This window comes from Castor canadensis, chromosome 8 (assembly GCF_047511655.1).
Source record: "Castor canadensis chromosome 8, mCasCan1.hap1v2, whole genome shotgun sequence".
Classification (NCBI taxonomy): Eukaryota; Metazoa; Chordata; class Mammalia; order Rodentia; family Castoridae; genus Castor; species Castor canadensis.
Genome location: NC_133393.1, coordinates 31,491,704 through 31,507,008, shown reverse-complemented (window position 1 = coordinate 31,507,008; position 15,305 = coordinate 31,491,704). Strand labels below are relative to the sequence as shown.

Sequence of the window (15,305 nt, the reverse complement as noted above, 5' to 3'; positions counted from 1 at the left end):
TATTTTGTCATAGCCCACAAGAAAATGAATTATGCAAAGGTTTATTAACAGTATGAAAACTTGTCCAAATCTATAACACTTTTTGCATAATTTAATTTCCTATTTCAACTGCAATTTAGACATACAGTCTCCATTTAATTATTGCATTGACTGTAACCAGACATTTTTTCTTTCTTTCTTTCTTTTCTTTTTTCCAGTGATTCTTTCTTGCAAGGCCATAAACTGCCAGAGAAAACAAATAATATTATCATAGTGGTGACTCCAAAACCATCAACCAAATCCAGTATTTCAGTCTATTTTCACTGGAGTCTAATCACACCAAGATTTTAAAATTACAAAAGCCCTGGATGAGAGGAGCACCTTCGTCAGACAGTCACGGGATGGCCTGGGGATATACCTAGAACTAGAGTACTTTCCTAGCATGCACAAGCCCCGAGTTTGATCTCCAGCACAAGAAAACAAGAAATTTATCCAGGTCTTGGTGGCACACCCTTGTCTTTACATTGGAGGTAAAGAGACAGGAGGATTGCAAGTTTGAAGCTAGCTGGGCTACATAAGGAGATCATGCCTCAAAAAGCAAAAACAAACAACACTCCCCCCAAAATAGACAGCAGGCCCCCTAGAAGGTTCAGAGATGATTAACTTTCAAGGACTGGAATGGAACCCAGTTAAGGAAAAACTCAGGAGCCCAACAAGGGTGTTTTTTACAGCTCTCATAACAAGGGAGGAGCGGAAACCCCATCCTGTAATGCCTGGGAATTAACATGATTTTACCAATCATGGCTCATGATTTACCTCGTTTCTAAGGGGGACCATTAGAAAGGAATGGTTGATTCAAACAACTACACAAGGTGAATCTTTGACAATTGACATTTGCTCATTCATTCAATTATTCAGCAATGACTAATCTCCAGGCACTTTGTGAGTCAAAAGTGAGAAAAAGGAAAGAATTGTTTCGTACTTAGGGGATTGGAAATGATTTAAATGCTTTTGAATGGGGGAATTGATTTGTCTAAAGCCTTAATAGTATAAAAAATATATAATGAATTACATAGGCATGTATACATTATATAATGTAAATTCTGTAAATTATGTGATAAATAAACCATATGTAGAGAGTTAGAAGGAGGAGAAGGGAGAAGGGAGGAGCCATCTTTTTTAGGGTCCACCTGCCTAAAAAGTCATTTATCATTAATATTTGAGGGCATAAGAGATAGGGGAGTTTTGTAACTCATTACACCCATGCTAGTAAATAAAACGCTCTCTTGTGTATTGTATCCACATTACACAAATGTTTACCAGATTTGTAAATAAGAATTGTTATCGGCACTTTATAACAGCTAAAGGAATTCACTTTTTCAAGGTTCGGTTTTTCTACTACGCTGAAGCTTTCTAATGCCCCAGGCACTAGAACCGCCTGTGACTTAAGCTTTTCCGATACTGCCCTGATTTTACTTGTCTTCCACTAGAGGGCGCCTGGATACCATGCGGTGCGTCCTCTGCGTTTATAGCAGCCTTCCGCGATGTGGGGTGTTTTCCAAACTCAGTAGAACTCAAGATAGTTCACTCATGTCTTCCTTTTGTTTTTAAGGACAGAAAGGTAACCTAAAACTATTGGTAACTGACTAATTTCTGCCTTTCTTCCAACACGATCAGTCTGTGTAGTGCTTTGCACAGTGCATTCCGCCGGTTGCTAGTAAAAGGATTCCCTTGTGCCCCAGAAGCCCTGTTTCCCACTCCCTCCCCAGGGTGCGGCTCTGTTGACCAACAGAACTGGGTACCAGCGAGATCCCCAGTGCAAACTAGCGAGTCTCTCTTTCTCTCTCCTCTCTCTCTCTCTCTCCCCCCTCTCCTCTCCCTCCCTTCCCTTCTCTCCTCTTTCGCTTCCACTCACTCTTTTCAAGCAATAGAGTAATTCCTAGAAAGCCATGTGGAGACATAAGTTTCTAAAATTCTGGCTGTGTCCCCTCTGAGTTCCAGGATATGCTCCCCCATTGGTTTGGCAGTGGTTCCAAAAGTTAGGAGCTCAGCCCTTCCCCCCTCCCCACAGTCCCCCTTGCTCACACTCCCTTCTCTCAAGGCCAGGCAGTTAATGATCTATAAAACGCTGCATTCTCCAGAAAACCTATTAATTAAAGAAAAGGAGTAAATTGATCCTGTTCTTAAAAATCAAGCTTGTGACTTTGGGTTTACTGGCATAGGATGTTCTCTCTGTGTGACTCACTTCCAGACATTCACACACTCTCTAGACCAGTTTAGTAAGAAGCTCTGTGTACAAGGCACTGCTCAAAGGGAACCTCCTCAGGGAGGCCTCCCCATCACCCAGGCGACATAGCCCTCTCTTTTCTTCCCACACCTAGTGGACTCTTCTTCAAGATTACCCCTGATTAATATCAAAGGTGTTGTGCCATGCTTCTCATCTGAAATGCAACCTCTGCATGCCTAGTTTTCACTCTCTGGAACCCTCCCCCCCCCCACACACACACACACCAGCCCTAGGACAGTACGGAGGTTAGAATCTGAGCTCAACAAATAGCTCCCGAGTGAGTGACTCAATCAATGACAATATACTCAAAGGAGCATTGTAACAGATGCTTATAACCCTTGCAGCCATAGCCACCACTCAAGCCGCCTGCATCACAGAGCTGATCTCCAGCCATCGCTCTGCCTCCTGCTTCTCCTCTTGCCTGGACCTTCTCTATAGAGACCAAACCCAAAATGAACTTTAAACAGTGCAAATCACAAAAATCATTTCCACCACCAACACTTTTTTATTGTGGTACTGGGGTTTGAACTCAGGGCCTTCAGCTCGCCTATACCACCTGAGTCACACCCCAGTACTTTTGCTTTTAATTTGTTTTTCAGATAGCATCTCATGCTTTTTGAACTGCTGCCCTCCTCTCTTCACTTCCTAAGCAGCTGGGATTGCAGGTGAGTGCCACCACACCTTGCTCTATGCCTTTTTAAAACTCTCGAGTGACACCAAATCAAAGAATAAAGTCCAAACTCCTTTCTTGGCCTCCACAATTGGGCCAGCTTGCCTCTCCAACTTCAGCTCAGACAACCCTGGCTTTCCTCCTGGACTCCTCAACTTCTAAGCTATTCACCAACAGCACGGGTAACTGCTTCTTCTGCCTGGGTTGCTCTTTCACTTCCATCATCCATGCATGCCTGGCTTCTTCACATCATTAAGGTCCCAGCTTTAGAGAACTTTATGTGACTTAATGGCCCACCACATTTCAGTTTGTTCACAGCACTAACTGCTGTCTGAAATTGGCTACATATTTGTGAATTAGCAGTCTAACCAACACACACACATACACAGACTAGAATGAGCATTCCATAAGAAATGTCTCTCTGTCTTTCTACTACTATACAGCCAGTGCCTACACTGGTAACTTGCACTTACTTAGTGCTGAATAAGTACATGATGAAAGGATGGCTGATAGAGTGGATGAATGGATGGATGGCTCCACAGAGTGCTGGGGAACATTGCGGGAAGAGGGGAAAACTCTTTCATTGTTTTCTTTTCTAAGCCATAGCATGGAAATATGTCTGATAATTTCATCCCTTTGCTTCCTAGGGTGTAGGTATACCTTACAACTTTGAGTCTGTTTAAAGGTCGCTTCCTCAACAAGGACTCTAGGTAGGTGCACCTATCTAAATTTGTTTTCCCTTTATTGTACTTCACATTACTCTGTATTTTCCTTTATTTTTACCATACTTTGTAATTACACGTGACTTGTAGAACCATCAGATTAATCGTTGTCTCATCAAATAGACCATGAGCATCTATCTTTTTGCTCAACTCTATTTCCCGGGACTCAGTATCATGCTAGAAACTCAGAAAATTCAGTCATCATTTGCTGAGCCAGATTCGCAACACAGATTCTAAAAAACATCCTAACAAGACAGCAAAAAAGAAAATTGCATGTGTGTACTGACACATGCATTTTAAAGCAGGAAACATGCTATACTTTCTAATGAAAAATTTAGATTTTCAAGTTTCAGAATAGTAAACACAAAGTTCCAGGGCTCAGTAATCATGAGTACAAAATGTTGGATCACTATCTTGGTCTTACATCAATTTTCCCTGTGACCTTGAGTCAGTTATTCAATTACACTGGGTCTCTGTTTAACCAACGCACTTTAAGCTGTCCTGTGAGAGGGGTCAAGCTAATGTTTGCATGGTATGCAGAAAGAATTTTGCTAAAAAGTCCTAAAGAAAGATAAGAGAACAGAATACAATTCTGAAACCATAAACTCATGGGTTTTATTTAACTTCTTAATGGTAAAAGGAGACTTTTCAACTACTGGCATGGTCTCCTGACTCTTCTTCTCCATCCTGACAGGTTCTTTATTCCCAAGCCTGGATCCTCCGTGGTCCTCACTGCACTGTCTCCATCTGGGATCCTCTTCATCCACTCTCTCACTCAGCAGCACCTGGTCCAGGCCAGGCTATACTGGGTGCTAGGAGTACTACAGTAACACCATCTCTGAGCCTCCACTAAGACCACTATGAGGTTGGGCAGATCTGTATCTATGGCCATGATATCCTCCACAGGCCTCAGCTGCTTGCTGAACACTTTCAACTGGATTTCATACTTTAAACTCAACATATTCAAAATAAAGCAAGTCATTATTTCCTCTGGCTGTCCTCTTCTTATGACAGGAGTGTCATTTTCTCTTGCATAGAAAATGGTTATCTTTGGCTTCAACCTTTCCATTAGTCCTACATATCCAGTCACCAAGCAAGCCCTTTGCTTCTTCATAAATAACAATCACTTTCAGCTACCTCTGCCACCTTCCAAGTCTAGGCTTTGATTTTATAATTGACTATCAGTGAATTCTCACCAGGTTAAGTCTTTCTCCACATGAAAGATGTGAGATTCCTAAAATGAACTCAGATTAGTGTTTTCACCTCTCAGGGGCCCTCATGCTCCTTTTGAGAATTTTATATGTACTATCTCACCGACACCTTAAGAACAACATACTTTTACTACTCCCACTTTGCAGATGAGAAAACTAAAAAGCAGAACAGTTAAGTTTAGCTCCTGGAAAGAGTTTGGCATAACACTGAGTCCTCCAGCACACACTAAATATCAGCAACTATGATTGCTTTTCAGTGTGCCCATGTCTCCTTTCCTCACACCATCCCCCACCTGAGGTCCCTTTCCCCTCTTCTACTTTACCATAATCTTAAAGAGTCCTCAAAGGGATGACCTCAAATTAGCTTCCTGACCTACCAGCATACATGGATTCCTTCCCTCCCTCTCACAGCTACTGATCCTACATGGATTTGGAACTCAGCTTTAATTTGACTGTTGACTTTTCAGTCTGTCCTCTCTATTCTAATTAGATTGTGATTTCTTTTTTTTATTATTTCAATATTTAGAATTTTATTTTCATGGATCAAGTAGAAAATTATCCAGGACCTATGTTGTTTTGTTTGTGGGGTTTTTTGTGGGGTTTTGTTTGTTTGTTTGTTTGTTTTTTAATTTATCCATATGTGCATAGTTTGGGCCATTTCTCCCCCAAAGCTTTGTCATCTCTACTTACTCATGCAAAATTATTTTTCTTTTTTAAAGAATTTCATATAATAGAAGAGGGAGAAGTATGTAAGTCACCATTAAAAGATTGTACCATCAACCACCAATCACTTATTTTACAAAATACCAAATTAAGGATGCTGTTTAGTTGAGATGGAGGTGTGGCTCAAATGGTAGAAACCTTCCTAGCAAGCAAGAGGCCTAGAGTTCAAACCCCAGTACCATCAAAAGAAAGAGAAAAAGAATGTTGCTTAATTGATTCAGGGAGAGGTGAGGTAAGGGATGCCACTACTGGTCAGGCAATACAGTCTAAAGGAAAAAAAAGAGAAGCTTCAGCCAGACAAACCTACCAAAGTAATACTCCAGCACAGCATAAAATTCATCCTTATGGAGAGTATAGACTTTAAATACAAATAGGTTAAGAAATTAGCCACTAAGTGCTGGTATTGATTCTTACATATTTGGCATTTAAAAAATGCTTGTTGAAATGACAATGAATGAATGACAGAAGGAAAACATTCTGATATGGAACTAAATATTCGGAATGATTCTCAACCTTTAGAGAAATACAATCTAGGATTTCCATTTTCTTAACCAAAACTTCCTTTTCAGTCTTTGTCAGAGAGAAAACAAAACTGAGCTGACCAAAAAGTGTGACCTAATAAGGTGGTTCTTATGGTTTTATGTATCACTGCTCAGATCTCAACCACGACATAAATTGTATCAGATGAATATTCAAGGAAAAAAATTTGAAATCTAAATTTTAAAATATTAGCTATATTTTATTATTTTAATTGTAACATTAAAATTCTAATGCTATTTCACATAGTTGCTTATAGGCCACAAAGCAGCTAACTTTTATTTCTTTGAATTTAATTGAAACCCAAAGGACAGTACCTCGTATAGAAGTACAGGACATTAATGAGGAAAGCATCTGATACTTACACTCCCTTTAGACTTTCTGGATCCTACAATAGGAGGTAGTGAAGAAGCTTTTTGACTGTGGAAACAAATTGCAATTTAGACAATGTTATTTACAAATCATAGATAATGCAAGATAACTGACATCCGCCTGACGTCACCGTGCACTGTCAGTTGTGCTTCACAAAAGATACATATACTTTCCCAGTTTCACAAAGACTCCCATAAAATCTCCAAATTTAATTCTAAAATATTTTTAATGTTTTCCTGCATACTATTTTAATTGATGCTTACAAATAAACTTTTAGTATCACTTTAATTTTTTTCATAGCACTGTTATTCAAATCCCCAAATTCTCAATTTGTACTTCAAAAAATCATTTTCCAAGCTAAGCAATGGTTCTTCCAGACTGGGATGAAAATAGTAAGTTTTTATTGTTTTTCTAATGTCTACTACCTCTGAGAGAAGAGAATGACAAAACACTGGTGTTTGCAGTCTCAGAGTTTTTAAACCAGTCATTGTCATAAAAAATAATAATAATTCTTTTTCAGACTATAAATTGTTTCACAGATGTAGGAAAAGACCTACTTTGAAACTCAACTGAGTATCCCCAAAAATGGGAAGGCACATGTACAAAGGTAAATCTTATTAATTCGAATAAGTTAGAGTTTCCATATTACCATCAAGTCTACACTGTAGCTCCCAGCAGGTTAATCTACTATTGCTTAGCAAAAATTACTAAAGGATTTGATTTCATGAGTGAATAAGGATGAGTTAGTAATAAATCTGCTAGTAAAGAATTCTAAAGTGCTAGAAAACCAAGTGCTGTAACATAACTCAAATGCCACCCCTGAAATTCCATTTCCTCTATTACTTACTTGGAGCCCTCAACTAGCCTCCACACTAAGCCTCACAAATTATAAATTAATGGAAAATGCACTGGTGATACTCTGCTGTGGCTCTGCAAATGAGAACCCTAAAAATCAGTTTCCAACAGCACTGTGGCCACTGAATCTCTGTGGAATGCAACAGACACAGATCTGAGGTCCTTTGTACCAGCCAGAGCTCACCATGTGTGTCTCTGTAGTGTATCTGTTTGGCTGAAGTAAAGCATCTTTCACAAACATATGACATTTCATGTTGAAAAAACTGTTCACAATGCATGCATATAATTAAAAGTGTAATCCTTAAAATTTTGCACACATTAACTATACACTCAGCCTCCTATTTGTTTGTACAAGTGGCATTATATTCCTGTTATATTTTACAGTTATCAAAGGGGTATAAAATATTATGGGATTTTTTTAACACTTTTAGACATTTCTATCCAAACCAAATGAAAAATTATTTGGTCTAGCTAAATTAAGACACTAAAACTTTCAATACGATTTATGTAGAGAAACTAATTGTCCTGTATCTTCTTCACAAGAATAAATCTTTTTATTTGCTATAAATTCAGTGCAAGGTAACAAATAACACTATGTAGTCTTTCATAAATTCTAAAAAATTATACTGTTGTGCAATAGCTCTGAAGTCTCTCCCATATGGCAATAAAAGCAAAAATCAATATATGTCATGCATGTTTTCCATTCAAACAGAGAAATAAGATTATCCTTCACATAAAATATGACACTGGTTAGCAAAATACCCAATCTTATTAGAAGTCATAACTAAAGCATAAGGAGCGAGTGAGTAAAGTTGAAGACTTACCCATAAGGCCTTCTCATTGTTGACTTGTCAAAAAGTAATTCACTGTAAGGCAATTTCTTAAACTTGTCTCTGCCAACAGCCACATAAAACTGCCCATTCTCCAACTCTGTCCCACTTTCGACAAGTTTTCCTTCTAAAGTATAAAGTCTGTCAAAATATCAATGCTGACAGTTAGGATTTTAATAAGCTTTTGAAGAACAGCTTAAAAGTACAGAGTAAATAAAAACATTCTGTTCTTCATTTGGTTCATCTGTTACTCTTCCAACTATTGAATTATAAGTGCCTAGAGTCATTAGAGTCAACAAAATGCCAACATTGTGATGTAGACTTGATTACTGCTCAGCCCTACAGGATTCCATCCAATGACTTTGACCACTGAACAGAAGCATCATACAGTTCTACTACAGTATTCTAGGTAAAAAAAATAACTCGTATATAATGTGTTGCTCTAAATAAAGCTCGGATTCCATGAAAGATGGATTTTTTTTTTAATTTATGATTTGGGAGCACTTTTAAAATATATTTTCTGGGTGTATACGTAAGGCTGACAAGCTTCTGGTCACATCCAGTGGTAAGATTAGCCCTCAGCAAAGTATTACAACCAAACACAGAGAGAACTGAGGTGAGAGGGAGGAGGAAAGAGGACCTATCATTACTGATGCAGAACTGCATAGCATTCGTGCTTCTGTCTCTTTTTGCTCTGCCTCCAAAGCAAGAGAGTGAACTTGTATGTTCGCAGAGTCAAGGGGCTTCATAAGAACCTTCCTTTACTGTAAAACTGCTGCTTTCAACTACAATTAATGTGTTACTTATTACAAGAGCAGTGATAATTTTACTAGATGGTTTAAAGTATCCACAGAATTTTTTAAACAGGAAAAAAAAAAACCATGAGAAAACTAAACCAGAAAGATAATGCATATCTTTGAAGATTATAAAGAAGAGTTAGTAGCTGGAAGGATTTCAAGATGATCATTAGAAAAACTCTTAGACTTCTTACATTACATAATAAAGGTTGGTGACATTTGTTTAAAAAAAAAATTCCTTGATCTGCCAGCTTCTTTATTGATTATGTAACTGGCCATGTCATTTGAAGTACTGACATACATGTCATATGAAGCCACGATGTACACTGCAAATAAGCTACTAAAACCTCTGAAATGTGTTTGCTTGTAGTTAGTATGCAGGTGCTAAAGTCTCTTTACAACATTGTACTTCTACCCTGACAGGGCTAAATATCAACACAACCCAGATTTTTGTTTTTCCTGCTTGACCTGACCTGGGTTTCTGAGTGGCAATGTTACTGACATTTTGGAACACACAATTCTTTGCTGAAGAGACTAGGAAGCTGTCCTGTCCATTGTAAGATCCTTAGCATACTTGGCTTCTACTGGACATAGTGGCTGCTCCCATCCCTAGTTGTGACTACCAAAAATGGCTCCAGACACTGCCAAGTGTCACCTATGGAAAAACTGTGCCTGCTTGAGAACCAGTGACCTACAGCCAGACATTCTTCTTTCATTTAGCTCTGAATTAGAAGTTAACTTTCATAGCTGAAAATTAAAGGGCAGCATAGCTGTTCACTCTGAAAATCCACAGTCAAGATTTGACTGGTTTCTTCTGCAAGTAGATGAAGGGTAGGAATAGATTCTAACCCCTGGTTTTAGCCTCATGTACATAACTCTTGGTTGCTTCCCTCCTTTACTACAAAGCACAAGAATCATAAACAGGTAGTGAAACCAATTTTTAATTAGATGCTATTGATATGTAAACACACTGATGCATAAGAAGACTTTCTGTTAAGGAAAGTGGGCTTGTTCCAAGTAAACAAAAACCAAATTTCACTCGTATTTGGTATTACATTAAGAATTAATTTTTGGGGACTGATGGAGTGGATTAAGTGGTAGAGTACCTGCTTAGCAAGCTGAGGCCCTGAGTTCAAACTCCAGTATCACTCCCCCAAAAAGAAGGAATTAAATTTCTCCAAATATTCAAGTTTTCAGAGGACTTGTGTTTTAATTTCTATGTTGATGCTTGCATGTATTTTATTTCTATATATGATAAGGTATATCTGGGCATGAAATTGTGTATACCTTGAGTACTCTATACTATTTGTTGGATGGATTGCATTTATGTAGATGTCAAAAGACAAAACTCTACATATCTAAAAATATGCATGTATATATATAATTACTAAGATCTGCCTTCACTCCTAACATCAAAATAAAATCCGAAAAATATAAGGTTTAAATAAAATTTAAAAGTATAAGGTGAAACCTGAGACATTATTTTTTACAATCTTTTTATAATCTCAGAATCAGGAAGATCTGAGCTAGTCATAAAACTTAATGGTCACAAAGAAAGATTGAAAATTTGACTATGTCAAAATTTAAGATGCTTTATATGCAAAAAATATATAATGCAAAGTGGAAATATATTTAAAACTCACATGAGAAAGGACCAATATCCATAATATGTGAAGAGTGTCAACAATTCAACATGATAAATGTGGAAAGGCCATGACAGGTAGCACATACTTAGTGGAATATAAACATGTGTCATTTATTTAGAGAGTAGCTCCATTTAAGTATGCAGGCTCTGAAGCAAAACTGCCTACTTGGCTTGAATCCCAGGCCAGCTACCCAGTATGTGCATAATCTTGGGCAAGTAACTGTCCCCCCATGTCTCACATTTCATGTCTATTAAGAGAGAATAGCACTACTTACCTCATAGGGTCACTGAGTTAATGAAGTTAAAACATGTTAAACACCTGGACTTAATGCCAGGCACAAAAGAAATAATCAGCAGATTTTGCTGTATACTAAATAAATAAAAACCAAGACACAATGAAATATGATTTTTATACAACATGAGTGAAAAGACAAAATGTTTTGTTAGTTTTACAGCATAGGTAAGAATATGAACTTCTCTCAGTATAAAACAGAGTAAAAACTTCCTCACTTAAAGGGCCTTATGGGAGGCTTTCTAATGAATATTTAGTGAGAATACAAATTAGTACAAACACTTTGGAAGACAACTGGCAGTGTCTATAAAAATGTTAAAGGTGTTTGCTGCATAACACAGAAATTCAAGTTTATTAGTCTCCCAATAAACTCTGAGTATAAAAAAGACATGTCCATATAATAGCAAAGATTGAAATGACCTAAATTTCCATCAGAGGTCGCTGTTAATAATCAATTAGGATATACAAAAAATTGAATATTTATCACTCATTACAAATAGTAAGACAGACATTTGTGTTGATTAGAATAACCTCTAAGATTTGTTGTCATAGGGAAAAAAAGCAAGGGGTATGTATGCACACAGAAACATGCAGTGTGTTTGCATTTATGTGTGAAGAAATTTAGGGCATATATGCTTTCAAATGCATAGAATACTTCTGTAATAATGCAAAAAAAGATTTGGAGAAAACAAATTGGGGGCTAGAGGGGAGAAAGTCTTTTAATTTATGCTCTTTGTCCTATTTTTAATTATTTGATACATGTAAAGTATTATTTTCAATGAGCACACTTGATTATATTTAAAATCTCAATGGTTATGAAATTTTATTTATATATGAAAAATACATACATGAATTTGTGTACACATTTAACTGAGAGGCACAATATGCAATCATTTGGGAACTTATTTGTGTGTGTGTGTGTGTCTGTCTGTCTGAAAACATGCATTAAAACTTGAAAGCAAGAGTTTATTCTGCTAAATGCAATATATTAGAAAGGTGGGGTAGAGATAGGTAGTGAAGAGAACTATTTGAAGACTTTTGATTGGGTTTCAAATTTTTAAATGTGTGCATACACACACACATTCTCAATCTCTCTCTCTTGCTCTCGCTCTCTCTCCCTCTCTCTCTCATACATGTCTGTATTATTTGTAATTTGTACCTCCCCTGAAGTAAAATAAATAAGTTAGCTTCCATCGAGGCTTCATAGGCTTCATATTTAAAAACCATGATTTAAATGTTCACTTAAATTTCAGAACCTGAAAAAACGTTTTTGATGCTTTAAGTTTAGCTAACTTCACTTGGTTATCCTCTCTAACTGCCTCCTCCTTAAATACCTCCTGACATCTGATTTTCTGTTTTGCCCTAGACAATTAGTTTGTACCATCAAACAATCATAAAAGTCTTGGGGAGGGAGGGGGGACAGGGAGACATTAAAAGTCAAGAAGCTGGCTCTTTTACAAGAGTCCTTCCCACCAAAAACAATGTTTATGTACTCTAAGCCAAATAAAAACAGTGGATACTTGCTGGTGTGTCCCACTGTTCCAAGGATTGTTTGAAGCTCTTTGTGTGGATTACCTCATTCTTTAAACAATCCATGAGGCAAGTACTGTTACAACTCCATTCTATATATAAAGAAATGGAGGCATGTACAGACTTAACTTATCAGCCAAAACCCAAATCTCGAGACCAGAGCCAAAAGGAATATGTTCAACAACTGCAAAGCCCACTCAGGGGAGACAAGATTACTTTGGCATTACCTGTGGACAGCCCCACTCCTGAGAGTTATTTTTTCTGTGACCATCTGTAGCACATGATCCCACTGATTCAAGGCTTTCCTAGGGATGAGGAGGCGGGAAGCTGGGCTTATGAGGTCTCCATTTGCAATCAAGCTGTGGGCAGGAAAAAGAGCCAAACCACCTGAGACAATTATGCCTGTAAAACTCAAATTCCAAACCAAAGGAAACCACCAAGCCAATTTCAACTCAAAAGAAAAGGGCTCCAACTTACAAGATGGTGCAGGGTTCCTGGAGTGATTTTCTAAAGCGAGCAGACACATTGATCCTGCTGTGGATGACTGGTTTCACCTTTAAAAGCAAAGAAAAGACGTATAAATCACTAAGCTTATATTAGCGTGGTTTTTTTTTCTATGAAAAATAACTACTGGTTTCTAGGAAACTGGCTAAGACCTGTTGTGTCTTTGTTAAAATCCTCATCTTTTCCCACTCTGAACTTACCCTCTATCAACATTGGATGCTCTTGACAAATCTCTCAAGAAAAGAAAAGAAAACTTTCCCTTAAGCCCGAGCATGCTGCTTATGATTTGTGCCAAAGATAGAAGCTGGACTATTCTGGGAACTTCTTTTTAAAAATTTATTTAGCAAATGATAATTGTTTAGAGGGACACATTGTGTTGTTTACATATGTGCTCACAATATATCTTAGTTAGATTTACCTCCTCCATCATTCTCCCTCTTCCTCCTTCCCCTTCTTAGAACAATTTCAACAGGTTTCATTCTTCTATTTCTTATATGGATACAAAATACATCCACCATATTTACCCTCATTCATCCTTTCCTTATGCATAACTCCCTTCTACTGGTACTCACCCCAGAAAAAAAACCTATTTTACCCTCCTCGCTTCATTTTTTTAAAGTGTAGATTGATAGTCCAAGGGCATTTCACCTTGATACTTCAAGCTTGTATACATCATGCTTTAATCAAATTGAACTTCTTCCCCCATTACTTACTCTTTCTCTATCACCATGCTCCCCTTACAATACATTATATTACACTTCTTAAACAATAATTTCTGGCTCTTTCATGAAATGCTCCCATAAAATCTTGAGATAAGAGGTGCCTACCTCTGCTGCCACACACAATGTGTGTTGTCGTCTCTCCTCTCCCATTCTCATTGCACCTGCCTCCCAACCACATAGCCCCACCCCACTCTCTGAAGAGGTTTTTTTCTCTGCTTCACTTCTGCCCTATCCCTCAGGTGGACAGGTGCCAGCATCCTTGTGAGTCTGATTACCTTCCCCTATCCTTTGCTTCTAGGATTCAGGCTGGTGTTAGAACCACACTGCCCAGGGGAACAACTTCACATGAGAAAGCACTTTTGGCATCAGCTTGGACCTTAGGACTGTGCAGTCAGCTCTCCACTCCTCCCACACCAATGGTCTTTTCCTGTCTCCTACAATGGATAGTCTAAATCGTTACCTCTCATGATAAACCCAAAAATCCCATTATACAAACACACACACACACACACACACACACATACGCGTCAGCAGATCATTTCACTCCAAATTTCAAGAGATTAAAAGTCAACAGGCACGAAGTCCTTCACCTTCCTTTTCCTCCACATCACATCGCTTTTACATCTCCACTTTTCTCCTTTTCTGCCTATCTCAAAAGGTCCTCTTAAAAAGCTAACTGCCTCCATCTTACCAGCTATCTCTATTTGCTCTTTTAATGCTAAGATCTTTCACCCCATCTGAGGTCTTCAATTTTTCTCTTGACCATTTGGCCATCTCAAGTAACTCTCCCTATCTCCCTCTTCATCGTAAACGTTGTACCAATATCCGCCCTATTTTCTCTTCAGTCCTCTGATATCTGGTTTCTGCATGCACCACTGAGAATCCAACTCTTAAATGTGGCCTGCAAGAAACCCCAAGACCAACCCCTGCTGTGTTGGTGACCTTCTCTCTTGCAAGTACTGCTTCCCTGCCACACCCCTTGCTGTGTGCTCTAATCTGATCATACTGCTGCTCCATTCCCAAGGTACTCCCTGCATCCACTCCTTGCCTTTGCTCATCCTGCCCCTCTGCCTAAAATGCTTCCCCATTTCTCCAGCTGAAATCCCATCAGCTCTTCAAGACTCAACTCCATTACCACACTCCCTCCCACTCATTTATCAGCTTTCTGTCCTACACTGCTTACTGCTACCAAAGTATTAATGATAGAACTTTTGGTTTTAAGGGATTTTTCCCCGTGACTTAAAAAGGAAACTTTCAAAGGGCATTGATTGCTAAAATATCTGTCACTTACTGCAATTTATTTCACACAAAGCACTGTACTAAATAATTTACATGCATTATTTATCTTTTAACCATCAAAATGGTGCCTGGGCTGGGTGTGATGGCTCACATGTAATCCCAGCAATCAGGAGGATGTGGATAGAGGATCATGTGTTCAAGATTAGTCTGACAGAGTCTCAAAAACCAAAAGCTAGAGATGTAGTTCTGTGGAGAGTGCTTGTGTAGCATGCACAAGGTCCTGGGTTTGATTCTAGCACAGGAAAATGCCCTGAAGTATTATTATTATAGCCCCATAATAAACCTGGAATTTAATTAATCAATTTGCCTAAAATTATCCATAATAACAGG

The 15,305-nt window shown here is 38.2% G+C and overlaps 1 protein-coding gene and 1 long non-coding RNA gene across 5 annotated transcripts in view; one reads left to right on the top strand and one right to left on the bottom strand.

Moving 5' to 3' along the window:
* Positions 1–15,305, bottom strand: part of Dcdc2 (doublecortin domain containing 2) — a 167,005-nt gene that overhangs the window by 106,541 nt on the left and 45,159 nt on the right. For 3 of the 4 annotated variants that reach the window (XM_074082779.1, XM_074082780.1, XM_074082782.1), the window contains 4 exons: positions 12,928–13,004; positions 12,678–12,809; positions 8,181–8,327; positions 6,495–6,549 (listed from right to left, as the gene is read on the bottom strand). In XM_074082779.1, coding sequence (XP_073938880.1) covers positions 6,495–6,549; positions 8,181–8,327; positions 12,678–12,809; positions 12,928–13,004 — 411 coding nt within the window. The remainder of the gene's footprint in view (positions 1–6,494; positions 6,550–8,180; positions 8,328–12,677; positions 12,810–12,927; positions 13,005–15,305) is intronic. The other variant, XM_074082781.1, reaches the window with a different exon arrangement.
* On the top strand, positions 3,009–4,647 carry LOC141425684 (uncharacterized). Its single transcript, XR_012450731.1, has 3 exons — positions 3,009–3,118; positions 3,584–3,646; positions 4,353–4,647. It is a non-coding gene; the product is annotated as an uncharacterized lncRNA (long non-coding RNA).